This window comes from Passer domesticus, unplaced genomic scaffold, assembly GCF_036417665.1.
Source record: "Passer domesticus isolate bPasDom1 unplaced genomic scaffold, bPasDom1.hap1 HAP1_SCAFFOLD_170, whole genome shotgun sequence".
Taxonomy (NCBI): Eukaryota; Metazoa; Chordata; class Aves; order Passeriformes; family Passeridae; genus Passer; species Passer domesticus.
In genome coordinates, this window is record NW_026989953.1 from 42,399 (window position 1) to 66,913 (window position 24,515).

The 24,515-nt window shown below is 47.6% G+C and overlaps 1 protein-coding gene across 1 annotated transcript in view; it reads left to right on the forward strand.

Annotated features, from left to right (window-relative positions):
* Window positions 1–24,515, forward strand: part of LOC135291976 (maestro heat-like repeat-containing protein family member 1) — a gene marked incomplete at its 3' end in the record, with an annotated part of 50,340 nt that overhangs the window by 5,336 nt on the left and 20,489 nt on the right. The window contains exons 4-9 of the mRNA XM_064406207.1: window positions 4,685–4,830; window positions 9,901–10,032; window positions 13,713–13,875; window positions 18,654–18,752; window positions 19,240–19,391; window positions 23,098–23,238. Coding sequence (XP_064262277.1) covers window positions 4,685–4,830; window positions 9,901–10,032; window positions 13,713–13,875; window positions 18,654–18,752; window positions 19,240–19,391; window positions 23,098–23,238 — 833 coding nt within the window. The remainder of the gene's footprint in view (window positions 1–4,684; window positions 4,831–9,900; window positions 10,033–13,712; window positions 13,876–18,653; window positions 18,753–19,239; window positions 19,392–23,097; window positions 23,239–24,515) is intronic.

The window sequence follows — 24,515 nt, forward strand, 5'->3', positions numbered from 1 at the left end:
GAATAAAATGGGGAGAAAAGAGAAAAAAGGGGGGGAAATAGGGGGGAAATGAAAAAAAGGGGGAAATTAGGAAAAAATGAGAAAAAAGAGTAAAAAATGGGGGTGAGATGGGAAAGAAGGGGGGAAATTTGGAAAAAAAGGGGAAAAAATTAGGAACAAAAGGGGAAAAAAGGGGGGGAATGGGGAAAAAAGGGGAAAAATTGGGGGAAAAAAGTAAAAAAAATGAGGGGGAAATGGGGAGAAAAGGGGAAAATGTGGAAAAAATGAGGAAAAAATAGTGGGGGAAAAAGGGAAAAATAGTGGGGGAAAAAAAGAGAAAAAATTAGGGGAAAAATTGGAGAAGAAAGTTTAAAAATGAGGAAAAATGCGGAGAAAAAAGGAGACAATGTGGGAAAAGTGGGGAAAAGGGAAAATATGAGAAAAAAAGGAGAAAATTGGAGAAAAAAAGGGGGAAGTGGGGGAAAAAAGAAAAAAGTGGGAAAAAAGGGAAAAATGGTGGAAAAAAAGGGGAAAATATGGGGGGGGGGAGGGAAAATAAAGAGAAAAATGGGGGTAAAAGGGGAAAAGGAGAAAAAATTAGAAAAAAGGGGCAAAAATCAGGAGAAAAGTGGAATAGAAAAGTGAAAAAAGTGAGGAAAAAAGGGGAAAATGGTGAGAAAAAAAAGGGGAAAATGGGGAGAAAGAAAGGGGAAAATGCGGAAAAAATGAGAAAAAACAGGGGAAAAAAGGGGAAAATAGTGGGGAAAAATGGAGAAAAAATTAGGGGAAAAATTGGAGAAAAAATTAGGGGAAAATTGGAGAAAAAATAAGTTTAAAAATGAGGAAAAATGGGGAGATAAAAGGGGAAAGTGTGGAAAAATGGTGAAAAAGGGAAAAAATGAGGAAAAAAGGGGAAAATTGGATGAAAAAAGGGGGAAAGTGGGGGAAAAAAGGGGGGAAAAGGGAAAAATGGTGGAAAAAAAGATTAAAAAAGGGGAAAATATGGGGGAGAAGGGAGAAAGAGGAAAAATGAGGAAAATAAGAGAAAAAAATGGGGGTAAAAGGGGAAAAAGGAGAAAAAATTGGAAAAAAGGGGGAAAAATCAGGAGAAAAATTGGAATAGAAAAGTGAAAAAAGTGAGGAAAAAAGGGGGAAAATGGTGAGAAAAGAAAGGGGAAAATGGGGAGAAAGAAAGGGGAAAATGCGGAAAAAATGAGAAAAAACTGGGGGAAAAGGGAAAAATAGTGGGAAAAGATTGGAGAAAAAATTAGGGGAAAAATTGGAGAAAAAATTAGGGGAAAATTGGAGAAAAAATAAGTTTAAAAATGAGGAAAAATGGGGAGATAAAAGGGGAAAGTGTGGAAAAAATGGCGAAAAAGGGAAAAAATGAGGAAAAAAGGGGGAAAATTGGAGGAAAAAAGGGGGAAAGTGGGGGAAAAAAGGGGGGAAAAGGGAAGAATGGTGGAAAAAAGAAAAAAAGGGGAAAATATGGGGGAGAAGGGAGAAAGAGGAAAAATGAGGAAAATAAGAGAAAAAAATGGGGGTAAAAGGGGAAAAGGAGGAAAAATTAGAAAAAAGGGGGAAAAATCAGGAGAAAAATTGGAATAGAAAAGTAAAAAAAGTGAGGAAAAAAGGGGGAAAATGGTGAGAAAAGAAAGGGGAAAATGGGGAGAAAGAAAGGGGAAAATGTGGAAAAAAAGATAAAAAATAGGGGAAAAAGGGGAAAATAGTGGGGAAAAATGGAGAAAAAATTAGGGGAAAAATTGGAGGAAAAAAAAGTTTAAAAATGAGGAAAAATAGGGAGAAATAAGGAGAAAATGTGGAAAATGGGGAAAAAAGGGGAAAAATGAGAAAAAAGGGGGAAATTGGAGGAAAAAAGGGGGAAAGTGGGGGAAAAAGGGGGAAAAAGGGAAAAATGGTGGAAAAAAAGATTAAAAAAGGGGAAAATATGGGGGGGAAGGGAAAATAGAGGAAAAATGAGGAAAATAAGAGAAAAATGGGAGTAAAAGGGGAAAAGGAGAAAAAATTGGAAAAAGGGGGAAAAATCAGGAGAAAAATTGGAATAGAAAAGTAAAAAAAGTGAGAAAAAAAGGGGGAAAATGGTGAGAAAAGAAAGGGGAAAATGCGGAAAAAAAGATAAAAAATAGGGGGAAAAAGGGGAAAATAGTGGGGAAAAATTGGAGGAAAAAAAAGTTTAAAAATGAGGAAAAATAGGGAGATAAAAGGGGAAAGTGTGGAAAAAATGGCAAAAAAGGGAAAAAATGAGAAAAAAAGGGGAAAATTGGAGGAAAAAAGGGGGAAAGTGGGGGAAAAAAGGGGGGAAAAGGGAAGAATGGTGGAAAAAAAAGATTAAAAAAGGGGAAAATATGGGGGAGAAGGGAGAAAGAGGAAAAATGAGGAAAATAAGAGAAAAAAATGGGGGTAAAAGGGGAAAAAGGAGAAAAAATTGGAAAAAAGGGGGAAAAATCAGGAGAAAAATTGGAATAGAAAAGTAAAAAAAGTGAGGAAAAAAGGGGGAAAATGGTGAGAAAAGAAAGGGAAAAATGGGGAGAAAGAAAGGGGAAAATGTGGAAAAAAGATAAAAAATAGGGGAAAAAAGGGGAAAATAGTGGGGAAAAATGGAGAAAAAATTAGGGGAAAAATTGGAGAAAAAAAGTTTAAAAATGAGGAAAAATAGGGAGAAAAAAGGGGAAAATGTGGAAAAAATGGGGAAAAAAGGGGAAAAATGAGAAAAAAAGGGGAAAATTGGAGGAAAAAGGGGGAAAGTGGGGGAAAAAAGGGGGAAAAAGGGAAAAATGGTGGAAAAAAAAGATTAAAAAAGGGGAAAATATGGGGGGAAGGGAAAATAGAGGAAAAATGAGGAAAATAAGAGAAAAAAATGGGGGTAAAAGGGGAAAAGGAGGAAAAATTGGAAAAAGGGGGAAAAATCAGGAGAAAAATTGGAATAGAAAAGTAAAAAAGTGAGAAAAAAAGGGGGAAAATGGTGAGAAAAGAAAGGGGAAAATGGGGAGAAAGAAAGGGGAAAATGTGGAAAAAAGATAAAAAATAGGGGAAAAAGGGGAAAATAGTGGGGAAAAATTGGAGAAAAAAAAGTTTAAAAATGAGGAAAAATAGGGAGATAAAAGGGGAAAGTGTGGAAAAAATGGCAAAAAAGGGAAAAAATGAGAAAAAAAGGGGAAAATTGGAGGAAAAAAGGGGGAAAGTGGGGGAAAAAGGGGGAAAAAGGGAAAAATGGTGGAAAAAAAAGATTAAAAAAGGGGAAAATATGGGGGGGAAGGGAAAATAGAGGAAAAATGAGGAAAATAAGAGAAAAAAATGGGGGGTAAAAGGGGAAAAAGGAGAAGAAATTGGAAAAAAGGGGGAAAAATCAGGAGAAAAATTGGAATAGAAAAGTAAAAAAAGTGAGGAAAAAAGGGGGAAAATGGTGAGAAAAGAAAGGGGAAAATGGGGAGAAAGAAAGGGGAAAATGTGGAAAAAAAGATAAAAAATAGGGGAAAAAAGGGGAAAATAGTGGGGAAAAATGGAGAAAAAATTAGGGGAAAAATTGGAGGAAAAAAAAGTTTAAAAATGAGGAAAAATGGGGAGAAAAAAGGGGAAAATGTGGAAAAAATGGGGAAAAGATGAAAAAATAGTGGGGAAAAAGGGGAAAAATGGTAAAAAGGTTGGTAAATTCCTGAGGTGAATCTCGGGTTTCTGGAACATTCCAGGGCTGGCAGCGGAACCTGAGGTGCAGGAGAAGCCTCGGGGCTGCCGGGTTGGGGAAAAAGGGAAAAAATGAGAAAGAAAACGGGAAAAATTGGAGGAAAAAAGGGGGAAAGTGGGGGAAAATGAGGAAAAAAAAGGGGTGAAAAAAGGGTGGAAAATAAAGGGGAAAATATGAGGGGGAGGGAAAAATGAGGAAAATTGGAGAAAAAATGGGAGAAAAGGGGGAAAATCAGGGAAAAAATTGGGGAAAACAGTTTAAAAATGAGGAAAAAGGGGAAAATTAGGAGAAAAGTAGGGGGGAAATGTGGAAAAAAAAAATCAGAAAAAAATGGAGGGAAAAACGGGGGGAAAAGGGGAAAAAGGTTGGGAAATTCCCGAGGTGAATCTGGGGGTTCTGGAACGTTCCAGGGCTGGCGGCGGCGCTGCTGGAGGCGGGTTGGGAAAAAAAGGAAAAAATGGTGGGAAAAAGGGAATAAAATGGGGGAAAAGAGAAAAAAGGGACGGAAATAGGGGGGAGATAAAAAAAAGTGGGAAATTAAGAAAAAATGAGAAAAAATGGTAAGAAAATGCGGGGGAGATGGGGAAAAAGGGGGGGAAATTTGGAAAAAAGGGGAAAAATTAGGAACCAAAGGGGGAAAATTGGAAAAAAAGGGGGAAATAAGGGGGAAAATTGGGGAAAAAAGTAAAAATGAGGGGAAAATGGGGAGAAAAAGGGAAAATGTGGAAAAAATGAGGGAAAATGTGGAAAAAAGGGAAAAATAGTGGGAAAAAAGGAGAAAAAATTAGGGGAAAAATTGGGAAAAAATGTAAAAAAATGAGGGGAAAATGGGGAGAAGAAAGGGGGAAAAAAGTAAAAAAATGAGGAAAAAGGGGAAAAGGGGGGAGAAAAGTAGGGGGGAAATGTGGAAAAAAATCAGTAAAAATGGGGGGAAAAACGGAGGGAAAAGGGGAAAAAGGTTGGGAAATTGCCGAGGTGACGGGGGGTTCTGGAACGTTCCAGGGCTGGCGGCGGCGCTGCTGGAGGCGAGCGCGGAGGCGGAGCCCGAGGTGCGGGAGCAGCTGCGGGAGGCGCTGAGCGGCCTCGGCGCCGCCGAGCCTGAGGAGCTGCTGCTCTGCTGCGGGGACTACCTCCGGGACAACGACAAGGTGGGGATTGCGGGGAAATTCGGGGGATTTTGGGGGTTTTTTGGGGTTTTTTTTGGGATTTCCGGGCGGCCCTGAGCGGCCTCGGGGCGGCCGAGCCCGAGGAGCTGCTGCGGTGCTGAGGGGAGTGCCTGAGGGACAACGACAACGTGCGGGTTTGGGGGATTTTGGGGAAATTTGGGGGTTTTTTTGGGAATTTTCTGAGAAATGTGGGGACATTTTGGGGAAATGTGGGAAACTTTTTGGGGTTTTTTGGGTTTTTGGGGATTTGTGGGAGGCTCTGAGCGGCCTCGTGGCGGCCGAGCCCGAGGAGCTGCTGCACTGCTGAGGGGAGTGCCTGAGGGACAATGACAAGGTGCGGGTTTTGGGGGATTTTGGGGAAATTTGGGGATTTTTTTGGGAATTTTCTGAGAAATGTGGGGACATTTTGGGGAAATGTGGGAAACTTTTTGGGGTTTTTTGGGTTTTTGGGGATTTGTGGGAGTCTCTGAGCGGGCTCGGGGCGGCCGAGTCCGAGGAGCTGCTGCTGTGCTGAGGGGAGCGCCTGAGGGACAACGACAAGGTGTGGATTTTGGGGATTTTCTGGGGAAATTTGGGGGATTTTTTGGGATTTTTTTTAATTTTTGAGGGGTTTTTTTGGGATTTTTTTAAAATTTTTTGGGGATTTCTGGGAGACGCTGAGCAGCCTTGGGGCGGCCGAGCCGAGGAGCTGCTGTGCTGCTGAGGGGAGACCCTGAGGAACGATGACAAGGTGCGGGTTTGGGGGATTTTCTGGGGAAATTCGGGGGCTTTTTTGTGTATTTTTTTGGGAATTTTCTGAGAAATATGGGGAAATTTTGGGGAAATTTGGAAAATTTGGGGGGTTTTTTGGGATTTTGGGGATTTGTGGGAGTCTCTGAGACAGCCTCGTGGCCGCCGAGCCTGAGGAGCTGCTGCTCTGCTGCGGGGAGTACCTTTGGGACAATGACAAAGTGAGGATTTGAGGGAAATTTGGGGGATTTTTGTGGGTTTTTTTGGGATTTCCGGGCGGCCCTGAGCGGCCTCGGGGCGGCCGAGCCCGAGGAGCTGCTGCACTGCTGAGGGGAGTGCCTGAGGGACAACGACAACGTGCGGGTTTGGGGGATTTTGGGGAAATTTGGGGATTTTTTTGGGAATTTTCTGAGAAATGTGGGGACATTTTGGGGAAATGTGGGAAACTTTTTGGGGTTTTTTGGGTTTTTGGGGATTTGTGGGAGTCTCTGAGCGGGCTCGGGGCCGCCGAGTCCGAGGAGCTGCTGCTGTGCTGAGGGGAGCGCCTGAGGGACAACGACAAGGTGTGGATTTTGGGGATTTTCTGGGGAAATTTGGGGGATTTTTTGGGATTTTTTTTAATTTTTGAGGGGTTTTTTTGGGATTTTTTTAAAATTTTTTGGGGATTTCTGGGAGACGCTGAGCAGCCTTGGGGCGGCCGAGCCGAGGAGCTGCTGTGCTGCTGAGGGGAGACCCTGAGGGACGATGACAAGGTGCGGGTTTGGGGGATTTTCTGGGGAAATTCGGGGGCTTTTTTGTGTATTTTTTTGGGAATTTTCTGAGAAATATGGGGAAATTTTGGGGAAATTTGGAAAATTTGGGGGGTTTTTTGGGATTTTGGGGATTTGTGGGAGTCTCTGAGACAACCTCGTGGCCGCCGAGCCTGAGGAGCTGCTGCTCTGCTGCGGGGAGTACCTTTGGGACAATGACAAAGTGAGGATTTGAGGGAAATTTGGGGGATTTTTGTGGGTTTTTTTGGGGTTTTTTTTGGGATTTCCGGGCGGCCCTGAGCGGCCTCGGGGCGGCCGAGCCCGAGGAGCTGCTGCACTGCTGAGGGGAGTGCCTGAGGGACAACGACAACGTGCGGGTTTGGGGGATTTTGGGGAAATTTGGGGATTTTTTTGGGAATTTTCTGAGAAATGTGGGGACATTTTGGGGAAATGTGGGAAACTTTTTGGGGTTTTTTGGGTTTTTGGGGATTTGTGGGAGTCTCTGAGCGGGCTCGGGGCCGCCGAGCCTGAGGAGCTGCTGCGGTGCTGAGGGGAGCGCCTGAGGGACAACGACAAGGTGTGGATTTTGGGGATTTTCTGGGGAAATGTGGGGGATTTTCTGGGATTTTTTTTAATTTTGAGGGTTTTTTTTTGGGATTTTTTAAAAATTTTTTGGGGATTTCTGGGAGACGCCGAGCAGCCTTGGGGCCGCCGAGCCGAGGAGCTGCTGTGCTGCTGAGAGGAGACCCTGAGGGACGATGACAAGGTGTGGGTTTGGGGGATTTTGGGGAAATTCGGGGGCGTTTTTGTGGATTTTTTTGGGAATTTTCTGAGAAATATGGGGAAATTTTGGGGAAATTTGGGAAATCTTCTGGGTTTTTTTTGGATTTTGGGAATTTCTGGGAGGCCCTGAGCAGCCTGGGGGCCACCAAGCCCGAGGAGCTGCTGCGGTGCTGAGGGGAGCGCCTGAGGGACAACGACAAGGGGTGGATTTTGGGGATTTTCTGGGGTTTTTCCTGGAGTTTTGGGATTTTATTGAGAATTTTTGAGGAATTTGGGGGATTTTTTGGGAATTTTTTGGCACTTCTGGGAAGGTTTTGGGAATTTCCGGGAGGCCCTGAGCAGCCTCAGAGCTGCTGAGCCCGAGGAGCTCCTGGAGTGCTCAGGGGAGCACCTGAGGGGCAACAACAAGGTGGGGATTTTAGGGGAATTTTTGGGAAACTTGGGGCATTTTGGGAATTTTCTGGGGATTTTTAGGATTATTTGGTAGTTTTTTTGAATTTTCTGGGGAAATTTAGGAATTCTGGCGACTTTTTGGAATTTTTGGATATGTTTTCTGGGGATTTTGGGGGAATTTTCTGGGAATTTTTGGGGGAATTTTTTGGGAAATATGGGGTTTTTTTTTGTGGGATTATTTTTTGATTTTCTGGGAAACTAGGAATTATTATAGTGATATTTTAGAATTTTCTGGGAATTTTGGGGGGATTTTGGGGATTTTTTTTGAACTTTCTGAGGATTTGGGGACGTTTTGGGAATTTTTGGGACTTTTTGGGAATTTTCTGGGAAATTGGGGATTTTCTGATGTATGGGAAGGGTTGGGAGATGGGATTTTTCCAGGATTTCTGGGAATTCCCAGAGTTTGGGTGTGGGTTTTGGTTTTTTTTTGGGAGTTGCAGCTGCCCCCCTGATCCCTAAACCCCCAAATCCCTGCGGATCCCATCCCAAATTCCTGTATTTTCATTTTTTTGGGGTTGCAGCTGCCGGCCCCGCAGCGGGCGCTGATCCTGCTCTCCCCATCCCTGAATTTTGGTGTTTTTGGGGTTGCAGCTGCCGGCCCCGCAGCGGGCGCTGATCCTGCTCTCAGATCCATCCCTGAATTTTGGTGTTTTTGGGGTTGCAGCTGCCGGCCCCGCAGCGGGCGCTGATCCTGCTCTCAGATCCATCCCTGAATTTTGGTGTTTTTGGGGTTGCAGCTGCCGGCCCCGCAGCGGGCGCTGATCCTGCTCTCAGATCCATCCCTGAATTTTGGTGTTTTTGGGGTTGCAGCTGCCGGCCCCGCAGCGGGCGCTGATCCTGCTCTCAGATCCATCCCTGAATTTTGGTGTTTTTGGGGTTGCAGCTGCGGCCCCGCAGCGGGCGCTGATCCTGCTCTCAGATCCATCCCTGAATTTTGGTGTTTTTGGGGTTGCAGCTGCCGGCCCCGCAGCGGGCGCTGATCCTGCTCTCAGATCCATCCCTGAATTTTGGTGTTTTTGGGGTTGCAGCTGCGGCCCCGCAGCGGGCGCTGATCCTGCTCTCAGATCCATCCCTGAATTTTGGTGTTTTTGGGGTTGCAGCTGCCGGCCCCGCAGCGGGCGCTGATCCTGCTCTCAGATCCATCCCTGAATTTTGGTGTTTTTGGGGTTGCAGCTGCCGGCCCCGCAGCGGGCGCTGATCCTGCTCTCCCCATCCCTGAATTTTGGTGTTTTTGGGGTTGCAGCTGCCGGCCCCGCAGCGGGCGCTGATCCTGCTCTCAGATCCATCCCTGAATTTTGGTGTTTTTGGGGTTGCAGCTGCCGGCCCCGCAGCGGGCGCTGATCCTGCTCTCAGATCCCTCCCTGAATTTTGGTGTTTTTGGGGTTGCAGCTGCCGGCCCCGCAGCGGGCGCTGATCCTGCTCTCAGATCCATCCCTGAATTTTGGTGTTTTTGGGGTTGCAGCTGCCGGCCCCGCAGCGGGCGCTGATCCTGCTCTCAGATCCATCCCTGAATTTTGGTGTTTTTGGGGTTGCAGCTGCCGGCCCCGCAGCGGGCGCTGATCCTGCTCTCAGATCCATCCCTGAATTTTGGTGTTTTTGGGGTTGCAGCTGCCGGCCCCGCAGCGGGCGCTGATCCTGCTCTCAGATCCATCCCTGAATTTTGGTGTTTTTGGGGTTGCAGCTGCCGGCCCCGCAGCGGGCGCTGATCCTGCTCTCAGATCCATCCCTGAATTTTGGTGTTTTTGGGGTTGCAGCTGCCGGCCCCGCAGCGGGCGCTGATCCTGCTCTCAGATCCATCCCTGAATTTTGGTGTTTTTGGGGTTGCAGCTGCCGGCCCCGCAGCGGGCGCTGATCCTGCTCTCAGATCCATCCCTGAATTTTGGTGTTTTTGGGGTTGCAGCTGCCGGCCCCGCAGCGGGCGCTGATCCTGCTCTCAGATCCATCCCTGAATTTTGGTGTTTTTGGGGTTGCAGCTGCCGGCCCCGCAGCGGGCGCTGATCCTGCTCTCAGATCCATCCCTGAATTTTGGTGTTTTTGGGGTTGCAGCTGCCGGCCCCGCAGCGGGCGCTGATCCTGCTCTCAGATCCATCCCTGAATTTTGGTGTTTTTGGGGTTGCAGCTGCCGGCCCCGCAGCGGGCGCTGATCCTGCTCTCAGATCCATCCCTGAATTTTGGTGTTTTTGGGGTTGCAGCTGCCGGCCCCGCAGCGGGCGCTGATCCTGCTCTCAGATCCATCCCTGAATTTTGGTGTTTTTGGGGTTGCAGCTGCCGGCCCCGCAGCGGGCGCTGATCCTGCTCTCAGATCCATCCCTGAATTTTGGTGTTTTTGGGGTTGCAGCTGCCGGCCCCGCAGCGGGCGCTGATCCTGCTCTCCATGGGCGCCGTGGTTCGCCGGCACCTCTCGGAGCTGGGTCCGGGCGCGGCCGCCGCCACCATCGCCCTGGCAGCGCAGGAGATGGCCCGGGCCAAGGTGAGAGCACGCCCTCAATTCCCTAAATTCCCTTCCCAAATCCTGAAATTCCCAAAATTCCCCGTCCCAAATCCCTGCATTCCCATCCCAAATCCCTAAATTCCCACAACCCCCCAAATTCCCAAATCCCAAAATTCCCATCCCAAAATTCCACATCCAAATCCCAACATTCCCATCCCGAATCCCATTCCCAATTCTCAAAGGCTGAAATTTCCAATCCCAAAATTCCCTTCCCAAATACCAAAATTCCCAATCCCAGTATTCCCAATCCCAAATCCCCAAAATTCCCAATCCCAAAATTCCCACTTGTCCCAGTCCCAGAATTTCTTTCCCAAATCCCAAAATTCCCAATCCCAGAACTCTGATGCCAAATCCCCAAATTCCTCACCTCGAATCCCAGAATTCCCAATCCTGTATCCCAATCTCAAATCCCAAAACTCTCATCCCAAATTCCAAATCCAAGATAGTTCCCAATCCAAAATCCCAATCCCAGAATTCCTAATCCCGGACCCCAAATCCCAATCCCAAATCCCTGAATTCCAATCTCTAATCCCTGAATTCCCAGAACTCCCAATCCTAAAATCCCAAAATTCCCTGACCTAAATCTCAGAATTCCCATCCCAAATCCCTGAATTCCCATCACAAATTCCTGAATTCCCATCCCAAATCCCAAAATTCCTAAAATTCTGAATCCCAAATCCTAAAATTAGCAATCCCAAATCAAAGGTAATTTCCAATCCCAAATCCCCATATCCCAGAATTCCCAGTCATATATCCTGGAATTCCCAATCAAATCCCAATTGCAAAATTTTGATCCTAAATCCCTAAATTCCCAGTCCCACATCCCAGAATTCCCAAAATTCCCTATCCCAAAAGTCTGAGCTTAAATTCCCAGTCCCAAATCCTGGAATTTCAATCCCAAATCCCAGAATTCCCTTCCCAAATCGTGGAATTGCTGACCCCAAATCCAAGGTGATCCCATCCCAAATCCCAGAATTCCCAATCCTAAATCCCAGAATTCTGATCCCAAAACCCCAGATTTTGGATCCCAGATCCCAAATCCCGGAATTTCGATCCCAAATCCCAGAATTTCAACACTCCAATCCCACGGCAAATCGGGATTTGCAGCTGGGATCATTCCCAGGGAATCCAGACCTGTTCCTGGGAGAATTCCTGGAATTTTTCCCAGAATTTCTGCGTAATTTTCCTGGAATTTCCTTGGGATTTTCCTGGGATTTTCACTGAATTTTTCTGGAATCTTCCCAGGATTTTTCCCAGAATTTTGGGGGTTTTTCCCAGCATTTTTCCCAGAATTTTCCTTGTGATTTTTCACTGAGTTTTCCCAGAATTTCCCAGGATTTTTCCGGCATTTTTGAGTTTTCTTCCTGGGATATTTCACAGAATCTTTTTGGATTTTTTCCAGGAATTTTCCTGGCTTTTTCTCAGATTTTCCTGGAGTTCTGACAGCATTTTCCCAGAATTTTCCATGATTTTTCCAAAAATCTTCCCACAATTTTTTCTGGAATTTTCAAGGTTTTTCCTGGCATTTTAATGGCGTTTTTCCCAGAATTTTCCTGGAATTTTTCTGGGATTTTTCACAGAGTTTTCAGGGTTTTCCCCAGAATTTTCCCTGTGATTTTTCACGCAGTTTTCCTGGAATTTTACTGGAATTTTCCCAGCATTTTCAAGTTTTTTTCCTGGGATATTTCTCAGAATTTTCCCAGATTTTTCCAGGAATTTTCCTAGATTTTTCTGGGATTTTTCCTGACATTTCCCCATGATTTTTCCGGTTTTTCCCGGAATTTTCCTGAATTTTTCCCAGGATATTACTTGGAATTTTACCCGCATTTTCCTAGAATTTTTGGGGATTTCCTGGGATTTTTCCAGGATATTCCCTGGAATTTTCTGTGATTTTTTCCCCAGGATTCTTCCGGAATGTCCTGGAATTTTCTGTGACTTTTTCTGAAACTTCCCTGGATTTTTCCCAGGCTATTTCCTAGAGTTTTCCATTATTTTTCTCGGTATTTTTCTCGGTATTTTTCCTGGAATTTCCTATGATTATTCCTGGCATTTTCCCTGAATTTTCCTGAATTTTCTCAGAATTTCCTCTGAATTTTCCCTGAATTTTTCATGATTTTTCCTAGAATTTTTGTGGTTTTTTCTCTGGGATTTTTCCCCAATTTTTCTGTGATTTTTGCCAGGATTTTCCTGGATTTTTCTGTGATTTTTCCATGATTTTTCCTGCAATTTTCCAGGTTTTGTTCCCCGAATTTTCCACAAATTTCCCCAGAATTTTTCCAAAATATTCCCCGAATTTTCCCGAATTTTCCGCGATTTTTCTGGGGATTTTCAAGGAATTTTTGTGGTTTTTCCTGGATTTTTCCATGATTTTTCCCAGAATTTTCCTAAATTTACCCAGAATTTGCCCAGAATTTTCCCAAAATTTTCCCTTGATTTTCTCTCACTTTTTCCCAAATTTTCCCTGAATTTTCCCCGATTTTTCCCCAAATTTTCCCTGAATTTCCCCAGAATTTTTCCCAAATTTTCCCTGAATTCTCCCCAAATTTTCTGGGTTTTTTCCTGGAAGTTTTGTGTTTTTTTCCTGGGATTTTTCACAGAATTTTCCCCGATTTTTCCCCGAATGTTCCCTGAATTTCCCTCAAATTTCCTCTGAATTTTCCCTGATTTTTCCCCAAATTTCCCCTGAATTTTCCCTGATTTTCCCCCGAATTTTCCCTTAATTTCCCTTGATTTTTCCCTGAATTTTCCCAAAATTTTCCCTGAATTTCCCCCAACTTTTCCCCGAATTTTCCTGGAATTTTCCCTGAATTTTCCCCGAACTTTCCCCAAATTTCCCCTGAATTTTCCCTGGATTCTCCCCGAATTTTCCCCGAACTTTCCCTGTATTTCCCCCGAATTTTCCCTGAATTTTCCCTGAATTTCCCCAGAATTTTTCCCAAGTTTTCCCTGAATTCTCCCCAAATTTTCTGGGTTTTTTCCTGGAAGTTTTGTGTTTTTTCCCTGGGATTTTTCACAGAATTTTCCCTGATTTTTCTCTGAATTTTCCCCGATTTTCCCCCAATTTTCCCCCAATTTTTCCCCCGAATTTTCCCTGAATTTCCCCCGAATTTCTCCTGAATTTTCCCCTATTTTTCCCTGACTTTTCCCTGAATTTTCCCCGAATTTTCCCTGAATTTTTCTGTGAATTTCCCCCAGATTTTCCCTAAATATCCCTCAAATTTTCCCCGCTTTTTCCCTGAATTTTCCCCGAATTTTCCCTGAATTTTCCCTGAATTTTCCCCGATTTTTCCCCAAATTTCCCCCGAATTTTCCCCGAATTGTCCCGGAATTTTTCCTGAATTTCTCCCAAATTTTCCTGGAATTTTCCCTGAATTTTCCCCAAATTTTCCCCGAATTTTCCCTGAATTTTCCCCAAATTTCCCCAAATTTTCTGGTTTTTTTCTTGCAATTTTTGTGTTTTTTCCTGGGATTTTTCAAAGAATTTTCCCCGAATTTTCCCCGAGTTTTCCCCGTATTTCCCCTGAATTTTCACTGATTTTTCCCTAAGTTTCCCCCGAATTTTCCCTGAATTTTCCCTGAATTTTCCCCGAGTTTCCCCCGTATTTCCCCTGTATTTCCCCGCACGTTCCCCGACGTTCTCCCGTATTTCCCCCCGGCAGGAGGCGCAGTGGGAGTGGCAGGCGGCGGCCGCGGCGCTGCTGGTGGAGCTGGGCCGGCGCTTCCTGAGCCGCGTCATGGAGGAGCTGCTGCGGCACTTCCCGCCCGCCGCGCTGCCCCGGCCCGGCGTGCTGCGCGCCCTCGCCGACCTCGCCTGCGCCAACGGTGAGCGCCGCGGCCACGGCCGCGGGGACGGGGATGGGGATGGAGCCGGGGACTCGTCCGGGAAAACGCCGGGAGTGAGCCGGGAAAATACCGGGATTGATCGGGGAAAATACCGGGATTGATCTGGGAAAATGCCGGGATCGAGCCGGGAAAATACCGGGATTGAGCTGGGAAAATACCGGGATTGATCGGGGAAAATACCGGGATTGATCGGGGAAAATGCCGGGATCAAGCCGGGAAAATACCGGGATTGATCGGGGAAAATGCCGGGATTGATCGGGGAAAATACCGGGATTGATCGGGGAAAATACCGGGATTGATCGGGGAAAATACCGGGATTGATCGGGGAAAATACCGGGATTGATCGGGGAAAATACCGGGATTGATCGGGGGAAAATACCGGGATTGATCGGGGAAAATACCGGGATCAAGCCGGGAAAATACCGGGATTGATCGGGGAAAATGCCGGGATCAAGCCGGGAAAATACCGGGATTGATCGGGGAAAATGCCGGGATTGATCGGGGAAAATACCGGGATTGATCGGGGAAAATACCGGGATTGATCGGGGAAAATACCGGGATTGATCGGGGAAAATACCGGGATTGATCGGGGAAAATACCGGGATTGATCGGGGAAAATGCCGGGATCGAGCCGGGAAAACCTGGGGATTGATCCGGAAAAAGCGAAGGATTGGTCTGGGGAGACCAGGGCATTGATCTGGGAAAATGCCAGGATTAGTAATCTGGGGAATGTGGGGATTAATGAGGGAAACGTGGGGATTAATGAGTGAAAATGTGGGGATCAATGAGGGAAAATGTGGGGATTAATGAGTGAAAATGTGAGGATTAATGAGTGAAAATGAGGGGATTAATGAGTGAAAATGTGGGGATTAATGAGGGAAAATGTGGGGATTAATGAGGGAAAATGTGGGGATTAATGAGTGAAAATGTGGGGATTAATGAGGGAAAATGTGGGGATTAATGAGGGAAAATGTGGGGATTAATGAGGGAAAATGTGAGGATTAATGAGTGAAAATGAGGGGATTAATGAGTGAAAATGAGGGGATTAATGAGGGGATTAATGAGTGAAAATGAGGGGATTAATGAGGGAAAATGTGGGGATTAATGAGGGAAAATGAGGGGATTAATGAGTGAAAATGTGAGGATTAATGAGGGAAAATGTGGGGATTAATGAGGGAAAATGTGGGGATTAATGAGGGAAAATGTGGGGATTAATGAAGGAAACGTGGGGATTGATCCGGGAAAACGCAGGGATTAATGAGGGAAAATGGGGGATTGATCCGGGAAAATGTGGGGATTAATGAGTGAAAATGTGAGGATTAATGAGGGAAAATGTGGGGATTAATGAGTGAAAATGTGGGGATTAATGAATGAAAATGTGAGGATTAATGAGGGAAAATGTGAGGATTAATGAGTGAAAATGTGAGGATTAATGAGGGAAAATGTGGGGATTAATGAGTGAAAATGTGGGGATTAATGAGTGAAAATGTGAGGATTAATGAGGGAAAATGTGGGGATTAATGAGTGAAAATGTGAGGATTAATGAGGGAAAATGTGGGGATTAATGAGTGAAAATGTGGGGATTAATGAGTGAAAATGTGGGGATTAATGAGGGAAAATGTGGGGATTAATGAGGGAAAATGAGGGGATTAATGAGTGAAAATGTGAGGATTAATGAGGGAAAATGTGGGGATTAATGAGGGAAAATGAGGGGATTAATGAGGGAAAATGTGGGGATTTATGAGGGAAAATGTGGGGGTTAATGAGGGAAAATGTGGGGGTTAATGAGTGAAAATGTGGGGATTAATGAGTGAAAATGAGGGGATTAATGAGTGAAAATGAGGGGATTAATGAGTGAAAATGTGGGGATTTATGAGGGAAAATGTGGGGATTAATGAGGGAAAATGTGGGGATTAATGAGGGAAAATGTGGGGATTAATGAAGGAAACGTGGGGATTGATCCGGGAAAACGCAGGGATTGATCTGGGAAAACGCAGGGATTAATGAGGGAAAATGGGGGATTGATCCGGGAAAACCTGGGGATTGATCCGGAAAATGGGGACTGATCAGGGGATTAATGAGGGAAAATGTGGGGATTGATCAGGGAAATGTGGGGATTAATGAGGGAAAACGTGGGGGATTGATCCAGGAAAATGCGGGGATTGATCTGGGAAAATGGGGGATTGATCAGGGAAAACCTGGGGATTGATTCGGGAAAATGGGGGCTGATCAGGGGATTAATGAGGGAAAATGTGGGGATTGATCCGGGAAAATGTGGGGATTGATCAGGGGATTAATTGGAGAAAATGTAGGGATTGATCTGGGAAAACACAGGGATTGATCCGGGAAAACCTGGGGATTAATGAGGGAAAATGTGGGGATTGATCTGGGAAAATGTGGGGATTAATGAGGGAAAACGGGGGGGATTGATCCAGGAAAATGCGGGGATTGATCAGGGAAAATGGGGGATTGATCAGGGGATTAATTGGAGAAAATGTAGGGATTGATCTGGGAAAACACAGGGATTGATCCGGGAAAACCTGGGGATTGATTCGGGAAAATGTGGGGATTGATCCGGGCAAATGGGGGGGATTGATCAGGGAAAACCTGGGGATTAATGAGGGAAAATGTGGGGATTGATCTGGGAAAATGTGGGGATTAATCTGGGAAAATGTGGGGATTATCCGTGAAAATGGGGGAATTGATCAGAGAAAATGGGGAGATTGATCCGGAAAATGGGGGGATTGATCAGGGGATTGATGCAGGAAAATGTGGGGGTTGATCCGGGAAATGTGGGGATTGATGAGGAAAAATGTGGGGATTAACGAGGGAAAATGTGGGGAATGATCTGGGAAAATGTGGGGATTAATGTGGGAAAACCTGGGGATTGATCCAGGAAAACACGGGGATTAATGAGGGAAAATGTGGGGATTGATGCAGGAAATGTGGGGATTAATGAGGGGATTAATGCAGGAAAATGGGGGGATAAATGAGGCAAAATGTGGGGAATAATCAGGGAAGAGATGGGGATTAATGAAGGAAAATGTGGGGATTAATGACGGGAAAATGTGGTAATTAATCCAGGAAAATCTGGGAATTAACCAGGGAATTATTCTGGGAAAATCTGGAAATTAATTCGGAAGATGTGGGGATTGATCAGGGAAATATAGAGATTGATCCAGGAAAACCTGGGGATTGATCTGGGCAAATGTGGGTATTGATCAGGGAAGTGTGGGGGTTAATCTGGGAAAATGTGGGGATTAATGAGTGAAAATGTTTGGATTAATGAGGGAAAATGTGGGGATTAATGAGGGAAAATGAGGGGATTAATGAGTGAAAATGTGGGAAATAATGAGTGAAAATGTGGGGATTAATGAGTGAAAATGAGGGGATTTATGAGGGAAAATGTGGGGATTAATGAGGGGATTAATGAGGGAAAATGTGGGGATTAATGAGTGAAAATGTGGGGATTAATGAGGGAAAATGTGGGGATTAATGAGGGAAAATGTGGGGATTAATGAGTGAAAATGTGGGGATTAATGAGTGAAAATGTGGGGATTAATGAGTGAAAATGAGGGGATTAATGAGGGAAAATGTGGGGATTAATGAGGGAAAATGTGGGGATTAATGAGTGAAAATGTGGGGATTAATGAGTGAAAATGTGGGGATTAATGAGGGGATTAATGAGGGAAAATGTGGGGATTAATGAGGGAAAATGTGGGGATTAATGAGGGAAAATGTGGGGATTAATGAGGGAAAATGTGGGGATTAATGAGTGAAAATGAGGGGATTAATGAGGGGATTAATGAGGGAAAATGTGGGGATTAATGAGTGAAAATGTGGGGATTAATGAGGGAAAATGTGGGGATTAATGAGGGAAAATGTGGGAAATAATGAGGGAAAATGTGGGGATTAATGAGGGAAAATGTGGGGATTAATGAGGGAAAGTAAGGAAATATTCCAGGAATAAATCTGGGAAAATCTGGGAATTAACCCAGGAAAATGCTGGGATTAATCCCAGAAAATGTGGGAATTAATGAGGGAAATTATGGGAATTATTCCAGGAATTGATCGGAAAATGCGGGAATTAATCTGGGAAAATGCCTGAACTAATTTGGGAAAATCTGGGAATTAATCCCGGAAAATCCAGGAATTAATCCAGGAAAATGCAGGAATTAATCTGGGAAAATGCATGAATTAATTTGGAGAAATCTGGGAATTAATCCCGGAAAATCCAGGAATTAATCCAGGAAAATGCAGGAATTAATCTGGGAAAATGCATGAATTAATGAGAAATCTGGGAATTAATCCCGGAAAATCCAGGAATTAGTCCAGGAAAATGTGGGAATTAATCTGGGAAAATCAATTTCAAACTGGAATTTCAGGATTTGGGACTGGAATTTTGGGATTTTTTTTTTTAAATTTTGGCATTTGGGTTGGAATTTTGGGATTTTTGGGCTGGAATTTTGGGAATTTGGGCTGGAATTTTGGGGTTTGGAGTTTGAATTTTGGGAATTTGGGGATGGAATTTTGGGCTTTGGGGCTGGAATTTTTTAATTTGAGGCTGGAATCTTGGGTTTTAGGGCTGAAATTTTTGAATTTGGGGATGGAATCTTGGGTTTCAGGGCTGGAAATTTGGGATTTGGGACTGGAAATTTGGGATTAAAGCTGGAATTTTGGGGTTTGGGGCTGGAATTTTGGGATTTGGGGTTGGGGATTCCGTGTCCTTGACCCTTTTCCTGTATTTTTTCCCCAAGTTTTCGGGATGGTTCCATTCCTGAGCTCCATCCTGGGGACGCTGCTGCCCCTGCTGGGGACGGCCCGGACGGATTCCATGAAATGCACCCTCTGCTACGGTAAAAATTCCCAGAAAAACCTGGAGAACTCCCCAAAAAAGCCTGGGAAAATTCCCAAAAACTCACTGGAAATTCCCAGAAAACCTCGGGAAAATGGAAAAAAAAAAAATCCTGGAAAATTCCCCAAACAACCTGAGAACATTCCCAAAAAAAGCTTGGAAAAATTCCCAGAAAAACCCCAGGAAAATTGCCCCCAAAACCCCCCAGGAAAACACCCTAAAAAAACCCTGGAAAAAATTCTCTAATAAAATACTCTGGAAAATTTCTCTAAAAACCCCCAAAATTCCTGGAATTTTATGGAATCTTCCAGAACATTCTGCAGCGTTTCAGCGAGAGGATCCAGCAGCACCTGGCGGGGCAGGAGCAGCGCCCTGACCAAAATCCCCAAAAATACCCCCAAAAAATCCCCCCAAAAATTCCAAAAATTCCCCAAAGATTCCCAAGAATTCCTGGCATTCCATGGAACATTCCGGAACGTTTCCCGCAGCCCTGCAGCGTTTCAGCGAGAGCATCCAGGAGTACCTGGCGGGGCAGGAGCAGCGCCCCGACCCCACGATCCGCGGGGATGCCTTCGCGCCCGAGCTGGGGGCCGCCTTCGAGACCCTGAGCCTGCAGTGGGCACAGAGCCGGGAGGGGAAGGTGGGATTAGTGGGATTGTTGGGATTATTGGGATTATTGGGATTGTTGGGATTGTTGGGATTATTGGGATTGTTGGGATAGGGCTGGGGGCCGCCTTCGAGACCCTGAGCCTGCAGTGGGCGCAGAGCCGGGAGGGAAAGGTGGGATTATTGGGATTGTTGGGATTATTGGGATTGTTGGGATAGGGCTGGGGGCCGCCTTCGAGACCCTGAGCCTGCAGTGGGCGCAGAGCTGGGAGGGAAAGGTGGGATTATTGGGATTATTGGGATTGTTGGGATTACTGGGATTGTTGGGATTGGGGCCGCCTTTGAGACCCTGAGCCTGCAGTGGGCCCAGAGCCGGGAGGGGAAGGTAGGATTAGTGGGATTATTGGGATTGTTGGGATTGGGATTGGGGCCGCCTTCGAGACCCTGAGCCTGCAGTGGGCCCAGAGCCGGGAGGGGAAGGTGGGATTAGTGGGATTGTTGGGATTGTTGGGATTATTGGGATTATTGGGATTGGGCTGGGGGCCGCCTTCGAGACTCTGAGCCTGCAGTGGGGTCAGAGCCGGGAGGGAAAGGTGGGATTATTGGGATTATTGGGATTGTTGGGATTACTGGGATTGTTGGGATTGGGGCCGCCTTTGAGACCCTGAGCCTGCAGTGGGCCCAGAGCCGGGAGGGAAAGGTGGGATTAGTGGGATTATTGGGATTGTTGGGATTACTGGGATTGTTGGGATTATTGGGATTGTTGGGATTGGGGCGGCCTTCGGGACCTGAAGCCTGCAGTGGGCCCAGAGCCGGGAGGGAAAAGTGGGATTATTGGGATTATTGGGATTGTTGGGATTGCTGGGATTATTGGGATTGGGATTGGGGCCGCCTTGGAGACCCTGAGCCTGCAGTGGGCCCAGAGCCGGGAGGGGAAGGTGGGATTATTGGGATTATTGGGATTGTTGGGATTGTTGGGATTATTGGGATTGGGCTGGGGGCCGCCTTCGAGACCCTGAGCCTGCAGTGGGCACAGAGCCGGGAGGGAAAGGTGGGATTTGGGATTGTTGGGATTGTTGGGATTACTGGGATTGGGGCCGCCTTCGAGACCCTGAGCCTGCAGTGGGCCCAGAGCCGGGAGGGAATGGTGGGATTGTTGGGATTATTGGGATTATTGGGATTATTGGGATTATTGGGATTGGGCTGGGGGCCGCCTTCGAGACCCTGAGCCTGCAGTGGGGTCAGAGCCGGGAGGGAAAGGTGGGATTAGTGGGATTATTGGGATTGTTGGGATTACTGGGATTGTTGGGATTATTGGGATTGGGGCGGCCTTCGGGACCCTGAGCCTGCAGTGGGCCCAGAGCCGGGAGGGAAAAGTGGGATTAGTGGGATTGTTGGGATTGTTGGGATTGCTGGGATTATTGGGATTGGGATTGGGGCCGCCTTCAAGACCCTGAGCCTGCAGTGGGCCCAGAGCAGAGAGGGAAAGGTGGGATTATTGGGATTGTTGGGATTGTTGGGATTGGGCTGGGGGCCGCCTTGGAGACCCTGAGCCTGCAGTGGGCCCAGAGCCGGAGGGAAAGGTGGGATTATTGGGATTATTGGGATTGTTGGGATTGTTGGGATTGGGATTGGGGTGGGGGCCGCCTTCGAGACCCTGAGCCTGCAGTGGGCCCAGAGCCGGGAGGGAAAGGTGGGATTTGGGATTGTTGGGATTATTGGGATTGGGATTGGGGCAGCCTTCGAGACCCTGAGCCTGCAGTGGGCCCAGAGCCGGGAGGGGAAGGTGGGATTAGTGGGATTATTGGGATTGTTGGGATTACTGGGATTGTTGGGATTATTGGGATTGGGGCGGCCTTCGGGACCCTGAGCCTGCAGTGGGCCCAGAGCCGGGAGGGGAAGGTGGGATTAGTGGGATTATTTGAATTATTTGGATTGTTGGGATTGGGCTGGGGGCCGCCTTTGAGACCCTGAGCCTGCAGTGGGCCCAGAGCCGGGAGGGGAAGGTGGGACTGGGATTATTTGGATTATTGGGATTATTGGGATTGTTTGGATTATTGGGATTGGGGCCGCCTTCGAGACCCTGAGCCTGCATTGGGCCCAGAGCCGGGAGGGGAAGGTGGGATTTGGGATTGTTGGGATTACTGGGATTATTGGGATTGTTGGGATTGTTGGGATTGTTGGGATTATTGGGATTGTTTGGATTATTGGGATTGGGGCCGCCTTCGAGACCCTGAGCCTGCAGTGGGCCCAGAGCAGAGAGGGAAAGGTGGGATTATTTGGATTATTGGGATTGTTGGGATTGGGATGGGGGCCGCCTTCGAGACCCTGAGCCTGCAGTGGGCCCAGAGCCGGGAGGGGAAGGTGGGATTATTGGGATTGTTGGGATTATTGGGATTATTGGGATTGGGGCCGCCTTTGAGACCCTGAGCCTGCAGTGGGCCCAGAGCCGGGAGGGGAAGGTGGGACTGGGATTATTGGGGATTGGGATTGGGGTTTGCATTTGGGATTGGGGTTTGCATTTGGGATTGGGGTTGGGTTTGGGGTTCAGGGTTTGGGGTTCAGGGTTTGGGGTTGGGATCAGGGATCAGGAATGGGGGCCGCCTTTGAGACCCTGAGCCTGCAGTGGGCTCAGAGCAGGGACGGGAAGGTGGGAGTGGGATTGGGGTTTGGGATTTCTGGGGTTTGGGGTTTGGGTTTTGGGCTTTGGGGTTTGGAGTTTGGCAGTTGAGGTTTGGGGTTTGGGTTTGGGTTGGGGTTTGAGATTGGGATCAGGGATGGGCTGAGAGCCGCAGTGGGAAGGTGGGATTGGGGTCGGGATTGGGGTCGGGATTGGGATTGGGGTCGGGATTGGGATTGGGATCGGGATTGGGATTGGGATTGGGATTGGATTGGGATTGGGTTTGAGCTTTGAGGTTTGGGGTTTGGGGATCAGGAGTGGCCCAAAGCCGTGACGGGATGGTGGGAACGGGGTCAGGATCGGGATTGGGTTTGAGCTTTGGGGTTTGGGGATCAGGAGCGGCCCAGAGGCTTGACAGGAAGGTGGGAACGGGGTCGGGATTGGGATTAGGATCGGGATGGGGTTTGGGGATCAGGAGAGGCTCAGAGGCATGACGGGAAGGTGGGAACGGGGTCGGGGTTGGGATTGGGTTTGAGGTTTGGGGTTTGGGGATCAGGAGCGGCCCAGAGGCGTGATGGGAAGGTGGGAACGGGGTTGGGATTGGGATTAGCATGGGGATTTGGTTTGGGGTTTGGGGTTTGGGGATCAGGAGCGGCCCAGAGGCACGATGGGAAGGTGGGAACGGGGTCGGGATTGGGATTAGGATGGGGATTGGGTTTGGGGTTTGGGAATCAAGAGTGGTGCAGAGCCATGATGGGAAGGTGGGAACGGGGTCGGGGTTGGGATTGGGTTTGGGGTTTGGGGTTTGGGGATCAGGAGCGGCCCAGAGGCGTGATGGGATGGTGGGAACGGGGTCGGGATCAGGATTAGGATGGGGATTGGGTTTGGGGTTTGGGGATCAGGAGCGGCCCAGAGGCACGATGGGAAGGTGGGAACGGGGTCGGGATTGGGATTAGGATCGGGATTGGGTTTGGGGTTTGGGGTTTGGGGTTTGGGGATCAGGAGCGGCCCAGAGGCACGATGGGAAGGTGGGAACGGGGTCGAGGTTTGGGGATTAGGGTTTCGTTTAGGATTTATAATCAGGAATCCCACCTCTCCCCCTCTCTCTGCCCCACCGCAGGTGCGCCTGGCCGTGCTGGAGGCGCTGGGCCCCATGAGCTCCCTGCTGGCCCCCGAGCAGCTGCAGGAGCAGCTCCCGCGGCTGCTGCCCGCCGTGCTGGGGCTCTACAGGAGGCACCCGGAGCCCTTCCCCATCTCCAAGGTGCCCCCCTGCCCCCAAACCCTGCTTTTCCTCAAGTTCCCACCAATTTCCCCCAATTTCCCCTCAGTTTTCCAGGTATTTCCCCCAATTTTCCCCCCATTTCTCCCCACCTTTCCCCGCCGTGCTGGGGCTCTACAGGAGGCACCCGGAGCCCTTCCCCATCTCCAAGGTGCCTCACTCATCCCCAAACCCTGCTTTTCCTCAAGTTCCCCCAATTTCCCCCAATTTTCCCCCAATTTTCCCCCAATTTCCCAGGTGTTTCCCCCCAATTTTCCCACAATTCTCCCCAATTTTCCCCCCATTTCTCCCCAATTCTCCCCACCTTTCCCCGCCGTGCTGGGGCTCTACAGGAGGCACCCGGAGCCCTTCCCCATCTCCAAGGTGCTTCACTCATCCCCAAACTCTGCTTTTCCTCAAGTTCCCCCAATTTCCCCCAATTTCCCCCAATTCCCCCCAATTTCCCAGGTGTTTCCCCCCAATTTTCCCACAATTCTCCCCAATTTTCCCCCCAGTTCTTCCCAGTTTTCCCCCACATTTCCCCGCCGTGCTGGGGCTCTACAGGAAGCACCCGGAGCCCTTCCCCATCTCCAAGGTGCTTCACTCATCCCCAAACTCTGCTTTTCCTCAAGTTCCCCCCAATTTCCCCCAATTTTCCCCCAATTTCCCCCAATTCCCCAGGTGTTTCCCCCCAATTTTCCCACAGTTCTCCCCAATTTTCCCCCCAATTCTCCCCAGTTTGTCCCCACATTTCCCCGCCGTGCTGGGGCTCTACAGGAGGCACCCGGAGCCCTTCCCCATCTCCAAGGTGCTTCCCTCATCCCCAAACCCTGCTTTTCCTCAAGTTCCCCCAATTTCCCCCAATTTCCCCCCAATTTCCCCCAATTTTCCCACAGTTCTCCCCAATTTTCCCCCCAATTCTCCCCAATTCTCCCCACATTTCCCCGCCGTGCTGGGGCTCTACAGGAGGCACCCGGAGCCCTTCCCCATCTCCAAGGTGCTTCCCTCATCCCCAAACCCTGCTTTTCCTCAAGTTCCCCCAATTTCCCCCAATTTCCCCCCAATTTCCCCCAATTTTCCCCCAATTTCCCAGGTGTTTCCCCCCAATTTTCCCACAGTTCTCCCCAATTTTCCCCCCAATTCTCCCCAATTCTCCCCACATTTCCCCGCCGTGCTGGGGCTCTACAGGAGGCACCCAGAGCCCTTCCCCATCTCCAAGGTGCCCCCCTGCTCCCCAAGCTCTGCTTTTCCCAGGATTTCTCCAGGATTTTTTTCCCAAA